At 38.2% G+C, this 8221-nt stretch overlaps 1 protein-coding gene across 1 annotated transcript in view; it reads left to right on the top strand.

Moving 5' to 3' along the window:
* Positions 1 to 4788: 4788 nt before the first annotated feature.
* The window catches only part of LOC137990719 (uncharacterized), a 9802-nt gene continuing 6369 nt past the window's right edge, over positions 4789 to 8221 (top strand). The window contains exons 1-2 of the mRNA XM_068835836.1: positions 4789 to 5021; positions 6884 to 7610. Of these exons, the coding sequence (XP_068691937.1) occupies positions 4965 to 5021; positions 6884 to 7610 (784 nt within the window). The 5' untranslated portion in view covers positions 4789 to 4964. The remainder of the gene's footprint in view (positions 5022 to 6883; positions 7611 to 8221) is intronic.

Raw genomic sequence — 8221 nt, forward strand, 5'->3', positions numbered from 1 at the left:
TTGGTCATCGGGCTCCTGTGGGAGTCTCATTCGCGGGAAATTCAATCTATAAAAATAAATCGGTCTTTGAAAACGCCGTTACACGAACACAGTATATTTGTAGGCTCCGAGTCATGGGTTCCTGGTTTAGTATTTTACTAAACTGCACCGTCTTCTTAGGCGGTATTTAGCAAAGACATCTATTATGGCACTATAATGATTTACGATACCAAAACAATATCATGTATACTATTAGACCTACATATTACGCAAAGACAACTTGAATCTCCTGAAAAACAAAACGCAGCTCAGTTGACAGGTATGGAAAAAAAACTGTTAAGTTACTGCTCTACCACACGTACGCAATGCGTGCCTATTTTTTAAAGTATCCCGTATCTTGTCAATCTCTCCCCCAAATTTCCGTTATATCCCCATAATTTTTTACCTAAAGATCCCGTATCCTGATAACTCCTTATAGGGCTTCGTTGTTTGCTTTTGAAAATTTAGCAACATTAATATAATAAGAGTTTTTACAACAAACTTCAAGTTAAGTTACAGGATATTACAAAAACCGAATCTAATAATTGTTTTATTAAACATTGGAAACCTGGAAGTCATCTATTTGCTTCTTCACTGACGGCAAGCAACACAAAGCGCGCGAACTTGTCATGATTACGCTTGGAAATCATGCATCGTGGTCATACATGACGTGATTACCGGTGTCATTGACATGATTATTGTATAATCTGCAGCTAGATGGCGTCACAGGCACTAATTTCGAACATTCTCTGTACGCTTTTGGCCAATTAAAATAAGAGATAGTGACTTCAATGCATAATAATTTGTGTTAACTGTTTGTGCATCCCACGAATACGTCCTTTTAGGCGTCTTGTTTAAAACAGAAAATTGTTTAAAGTTTCAATGTGTAGCTTTTTTGCTTAGATAGAATCGTAATTGCCTGGCTTGTGATCAACGTTAATAGAATTAAACGTTCACTTGTTTTTAACTTACAATCCTCGAATAAACGCTGCATTCTTCTGATTGGGTGTGGCGTTTATTCGAAGGAGGCGTTTATTGGTGCTTTCCTTCCATCGAGGGCGGAGTTTCATCGAGTACAGACGGTAAGTAAAATAAAGAACGTGAGAAAATGTTTGGCCTATGCAATGTCACACGCTGGAATTAATGAGTTCAGTGGTATTAAATGGGGGCTCAATGAGGGTACCAAATTATACTCGAGCACTTGCGTGAATGTGCTCAACATATGATTAGTTCATTGTCGGTCGACAAGCTTGTAGCTGCATTCAGTGGACACTAGATAGATCACAGGTCTTTCGAAGGTTGTTTGCGGACTACGACATAATATGGCTTACAGGAAAATAAATTAAACAATTATAACGATGTCTAAAACAAAGATTATTTCGCTGTAAAAAGAAAATATTAACATCGCATGAAAAGCAAACTGGCATAATTATTTTGAGCATGAACAAGAAGAGATCATTGCAGAATGAAGGGTTTTCAAAGTAAATATCTCGAGAATCCAACGACCAATCAAATTTCACGTTCGGCTGCGGACGTTATACGAGAGAGATGTAAATCCTTTTTCTGATGAAAGCTGTTCTTAGTGTTCTGAGTAATGGGCATATTCATCAACTAACTGCACTTGGCTTCATTCACTGCTCGAAGCAAAATGCCAATCGCATCTTGTTCTTGATTAAGAAAGCTCAATTAAACTGATAAACAATTCAAGATTCACATTTAATGTTCCAAACAAATGCAATATTAGGTACCGCAATCTATGCTTTCATGTCCCTATGTCAAGTTCTGAAACACACGCGCGGAATCTAGAGAGTATCATCATTATCAACTGCTCATCATCATCATCGTCAAGTGTCGAGGTTTTCCACAGATCACCCAGGTTCTCTAATGGTGAAAATGTAGGGTTTATATGGGGAAACACAGGACACTTATTGAGCGAAAATCAACTCTAGAAATTTGTAAGAAATTGCAAATGAACATAGATAGGACGTGCCACATGAGGTTTTGTAGTTGTCCTTAATACTCACACGGAGTTTCAGAAAAATAAGGTCCACTTCACCTTCTGTACAAGGAAAACATCGGAAAGGTAGCAAGCTGACTCCACCATTTGGCCCAATCGACCCAAATCCAACACGATTTTTTTCCATGAAAACCGAATCCAATCGGAAAATAAACACATCCGGCTCGTGGAATAAGAGTTTCCCGAGACCCTGAAACCACTAAATCCTCTTTAGCTAGCTGACCGAAGACAGCAGGCTCCGTGAAACTCGTATAACGACCTTCCAAACAGCCGCGGGGCTCACAACCTGGAAAACGACGGTTAAACTTGGGGCCTGGTGACGAGTAAACTATTATCCTGACTCGGGAGGGTAACCGAAAGCAAACTCACCAATGGCCCACACCCTCGAAAATATTGCTCAGAATCACGAAGCATTGATGCATTTAGCCGGCTTGTAGTTTTGCGGTTTACCGAATTCCTAATTTCCGAAAAGTATATTTCTGCTATCGCTATATTATCCTATCAAGAAATAAAGGATTCAACACGTAAAAAGAGTGAATTAGATAAGAGTATTGTTATGGCATGGGTGGGTGCCCCAGCCCAGTCACAAATGAGTCTATTTTTAGAATACCCGTTCCCGCGAAAATCAGTTGTCGCGTCCATGAAAAAACATGGCAGAAGCAGTCACGCGTGACATGGCTTCTTCTGATTGGTTAAAAAGCTCATGATTCTAAATGGTTCACGGGAAATAAAGAAATACCGCTGATTTTGGTCAACTTTCTACGAAAACTACACAAACGAATTGATGGTAACTTAAATTCGTTTGTGCTGGCCTGTAGCTCCACTCGCTTGCGGACTTTAAGTGTGGACTCGAATGAACGGGTGACGCATAGGTAAATGCTGTTCTTGTAACCCCCTCATTTTTCCATTTAATGAAATTCTGTAGGTGAAAAAAAAAGTTAGATACATATTTTAAAAAAAGCTGATTTTTGTGTAAAACTGACTTACGATTTTTTTTTTAAATTTTAAATATATTAGAGATTATTTTTAACATTATCAAGTGACGCCGTACGGGAAGATTTCACCGTCCCTTTTTTTCAAAAAACACAATTTATGCTGATTTTAAGGCTCAAAGAAATGCCTTATATCGTTACCATGGTAACGGTATTTTGAAGGAAAATATGATGTGAGAAATCTATGATGGGTACTTAATACACTGGCCAAATTTCGTCTAAATATCACTACCCTAAATATATCTAAGGAGAGCATATGTTCATTTGTGTGAAAAAATGAAAAACTATTTTGAGCCTCCTCGAGGAAAGGGTTTCAAGCTGAACGCGCGCACGAGTAAGCAACACACTCAATACTTTACCTGTTTACGTCGACGTTTACGTCAGCTCATGAATCAAAATGGGTGACCGGAGAATCACAGCGCCGCGCGAAATGGAACAAACCGGAAATAAAAGGAGCAAGTTTACTATCAATTTATCTAAAAAAAAATTGCTCGATGACCTACATGTATGTTGAAATTTTCATGCAAGTAGCATTCAGCCTTATCTAACATTTAAAACATTTAAAACAAAAATCTGTAATATGCAATTTTTTTAAAAATATTAAAGGGGCCTTTTTCCCTTCATCTTGATTTCCACAACATTTTTTTTTTTTCAAATTTGCACAGGAAGTGAAGAATTTAAAAAGCTTATAAAAAATATAGGTCACCGAGTTAATTTTAGAGATATATTTAAAAAACTGACTTTGAGGGGTATGTTTTAGGAGGGTTTTGGTTACCATGGGAACAAGTATGTCACAAGCCAATCCATGATTTGTTTCAGTAACGAAAAGCATGAAATTTTTCTTTTTAATTGTCCTGACAGGTACATAGGTTGTAAGAAACCCTTTGGAGCCTCCTTAACCTAGTCTGAATAAATTCACAATGAACATGCAAGTGTGAGAATAGATGTGCAGGTTGTCTTTTTGCCTGGTATAGGGTACTCGTGAAATCAGAGTTAAGGATAAAAAGAGAGGAGAGAGGAATGGGCTGGGGTTTTTTTGTGAAGAAATACAAAGCAAGAGACTTGGTGTTTATAAATTTTAAATATATCAAGAATCTGTAGAGTTTTGAATAGCGGGTAGGAGAGTACCCGAGGTGGAGAGTTTTTTTTTTAATTTTGGTGGAGAGTTAGTTATGATCAGAATAGCTTTTTTCTATGGAGACGAAGAAGTGATAGTAAGTGAGTAGAGTAAGTAGAGGCCCAAATAATAGAGCAGTACTGTAGACATGAAAGTATCAGCGAATTGTATAGAATGAGAAGAATCTCGGTGAGAAATAACTGCCGTAATTTGACAATGATCCCGATAGATTTAGCAATTTTAGAAGAGATGGTTTTTATATGAGGCTGCCATGATAAATTTTGATACCTGAGAATTTGGTCTGTTCAACTCTCGTGATTACTCTCTCAAAAGCCAACCGGGTCTCCTTGTTGTAAGTGGCCCCATGATTTGTACAGCTTTATTTTTTGTTCAAATGAAAAGTATAATTTTTAGCTCTTTGTGTTGTCCAAAGACTAGGAAGAGTGGTATCTATTATTTTCGAGGGTTTTCCTTTTCTCGTGGCTGTCCTGTTCTCTCCAGCAGAAATGGCCGCCTTGGCGATGATGTCTCTAAAAAAGGCTTGTGGTGTGTGAGGCCACCTAAGCAGAAACAGCCACAATTTGCCGAGTGCTGAAATGTATAATTTCGTTTCCAGGTCCCCCCATCTGCTTGAAATCGACCCCATCAGCATTTTTTTTAATTGAGTCACGAACCACTTTGCACTTGAAGAGATTTATCCTTTTTTTTTTTTTCCTTTTGGCTCCGTGTACTGGACTACACGGCCAATAAAACGCACTTAAGTCCATCAAGACACAGTTGTTTGCTTTTGGTTGAAGATCGATCGTTTAAAGGTCAAGAAATGCGTGTGCTTCTGAGAGGTCGAGCCTTCGTGGTCACAGGCAGCCTGCTTATTTCGGTGAGTTGACAGTGTCCTATATTATATAACAGTAATTACATTTGTCATTTGGTATCATATCTTGTTTGCTTCCGAAGTTTTTTTCTTTAAAAGGTAAAAAAAGCAATATTAAGCAGGCACATACATCCAGAGGTGCGATTAATGAATGATACTCTCCAGTGTCTTCCTTAGGTGATTTATGCAGATGCTGCAAATAGTGAGGCTGATTTAATGCAGCTATCAATGGTTTGCCCCAGGATGGGGGGAGGGGGGCGGGCAACCCACGGGAATTTTGACATTTTCAGGGTTTCAAATGTCAATTTCCCCACCCTTGGGTCTCCGTAATGAGTAAAATTCCCACCCCTGGGGACCACACACCTTGCAAAATTAGTAAGTTAAAGAAATGATAGGCACTCACAACAAGTTTATTGCCTGACTCCTTCAGAGTAATTGTACTTGTTGACAAATGGTCCCCATCAAGTTTGTAAATTTCCCCAAATGAAGAAGGCATATTCTAGGTATTTAGCATAATTTATGGTTCAGTTTTGGTTAGCAATTTCACACACATTCTGTACTGCTTAAAATACCTGTGAATTGTTTCACAAAGTATTTACAGCAATACAAAATGTGCAGTGCCAGAACATGTCGTCATCAAGAGGAGTTATTGTACAAACTTGATGGTAACAAGATTTCGCCTTCAATTCCAAATGCATCTTTCATTAGGTTAACCGTTGAGTTTCCCTCTTTCAGAAAGACAATTTTTCGGCTTTCGCCAAACTCAACCAGAACCTGAAACAAACTAGCACTACATTAAAAGCTACACAACACTGATTTGAACAAAAACACAATTAAACAGGATCCTCTCAAAACAATCTTAATTGTATTTCTTGTCGACAAAAATTATAGTGTAGAATTATTAAAAATTAACATACAAAGTAGCAAAAGGTAAGATTATTATAGCACTACTGGTCTTTTGGTGAGATTTGTCACAGGTTTCTGGATTCATTTGGAATAGGTCGTATTCCGCTTTCATGCAACTGAAGTCTGTAACTGAGGTCCAGAATTAACCAGAATTTCATTTAATTTGACAGTTGGAGTATAATAGCAAATCTATAGACACGGAGAATACATCGAAAACTTGTGGTAGGGCGGCATCTAGTGAACGCGTAGGAAGTTATAAATTTTGTTGTAAATCAGCTTTTCTACGAATATTTCTTCTCAAAGCTGAAGGAAAAAATAACTTATGTTTAACTTATTAGAAATTTAAAGATAGAGCACTGATGGGCATAAAAGAAAACATTGTTGCTAAAAAAAAGAATGCGATACTCCTTACCTTTCGTTCCGCCATCCTTGGACGCGGGAAACTCGCTCAATCACTCATTCCCAGGTCCTCTCAACTTTTCAAGATGGCGGTCGAGTCAAATTTCCCACCCTGGGGACCGTTGTGAATGTCAAAATCCCCACCCCCGTGCGTTTAAGGAAGTTTAATTTCCGTGGGTTGCCCCTCCCCCTCCCCATTCTGGGGCAAACCATTGATAGGTGCATAAGTTCAGATTCCAGAAATAGTGTATATCTTAATCTTGCCAATTTTATTTAGGTCCAAGTCCATTTGAAATCCGAAAAGGTATTTTAAGTATGCCTGAGGCTCACCCAAAAGAAACAATTTTATTGAGCCAAAATTAACATTATACTACTTTGCACCTCTCTAGAGAAATCAAGCCCTTTGTGAACTCTCCAAGTATATTACAGATTGTAAAATCCTGGTTCGGTAAAAACTGTTTTGTGTTACAATTCTATGGTAACAAACTATTATAACGATTTAATTTGTCTTTTGTTCGTTAATTAAAATTATTGAAGCTTTTTCTCTTTTTTGGATTTTTCAGGCTGTGCTGTTTGTTGCCAGTGGCAATCGTTGCCCTAATCCAGAAGATATTGAACTGTTCAATCCAAAGGATCGTTCGAAATATGAATGCTGGTCAGCATCAGCATTTGATTGTCCAGAAGGGTATGAACGATCTGTGAAGCTTGGGTCAGTTCACCCTACTGGGACAGATCTTGTATGTAATCTATGCCCAGAGGGATCCTATTCCAATTTTATGACCAATAACACATGCATGAAATGCACCCCTTGTGGAAATAACAAAGTACAGTTAAACTGCACAGTGATTCAGGACAGAGTTTGTTCCAGCATTCACTGCATATCAAACAAGTTCTATTTGAACACCACAGATAATCAATGCTACCCATGTAGTATATGCTGTGGATCCAATTCTGACGATATTGTGCCAGAGTGCTTGAGATCTGGTGACTTGCGTGTTGGTGTCACAGTCATTGGACAAAAAGGAGGAACACATTGTGGAGTAAAATCTTCACAGCAGTGTGATGATTTGAATGTCTCAAAAGAAAAGAACAACTTGAGTTACGTACATGTATGCAACACAGAATATCATGTCATCATTGAGATAATATTGGGTGTTCTGTTCACAATATCTATATGTATGGTTGCTTACCTCATGTGGTATATCAAAGGAAGGGGGTCAAACTGCCAGCAGTCATCTCAGAATGCTTTTACTAGATGCTTCGAATTTTGTTTTTCATCATCGTCCCTGGGTAAGTGGATCTCTTGGTTTTAATTAGTGTCATAAATCATTGCAGAAATTATTTTATTATATATATGGGGCGAATTTCATGTAATAAACCTTCCAAATAGAATTCTCTCTTCCTTATATTTCACCAGTGAAAAAACCGATACGTCCAATCAGGTTTGCGTATAGCGTTCTTCACATGTGAAAAATATAACCAATGAGCATTGAGTAGAATCACCCATTAGCCAATCAGAACATAACACTCAAATGGGTTCCGAGGCGCGCCGGTTGAGAAAACATGCTTGTGTTTTTCGCAAACTGACATGGCTTCAGCACGTTTTGTTCCACCTGAAACAACTTTAGAGGCTTTTATTGAAGAGCAAGCAAACAAAAACACGTTGAGTAAAACCAAAAGAGATGTTTCCTTACTCAAAGAATTTATGAGAATGAAAGGAAAACACGAAGAATTCGAAAACATTGAACCGAGAGAGCTCGACGAAATACTGTGCGCATTCATTCTGGCGGTGAAGAAAGAGAACATGTCAGCTTATCAGAAAACCAAGAGTCACCTCAACAAGTTTTGTCCCTACTTCAAGGCGCAAACATTCACGGAGGAACAGTTAATATCTCGATAAA

The sequence above is a fragment of the Montipora foliosa genome, chromosome 2 (assembly GCF_036669935.1).
Source record: "Montipora foliosa isolate CH-2021 chromosome 2, ASM3666993v2, whole genome shotgun sequence".
In the NCBI taxonomy this organism is placed as follows: domain Eukaryota; kingdom Metazoa; phylum Cnidaria; class Anthozoa; order Scleractinia; family Acroporidae; genus Montipora; species Montipora foliosa.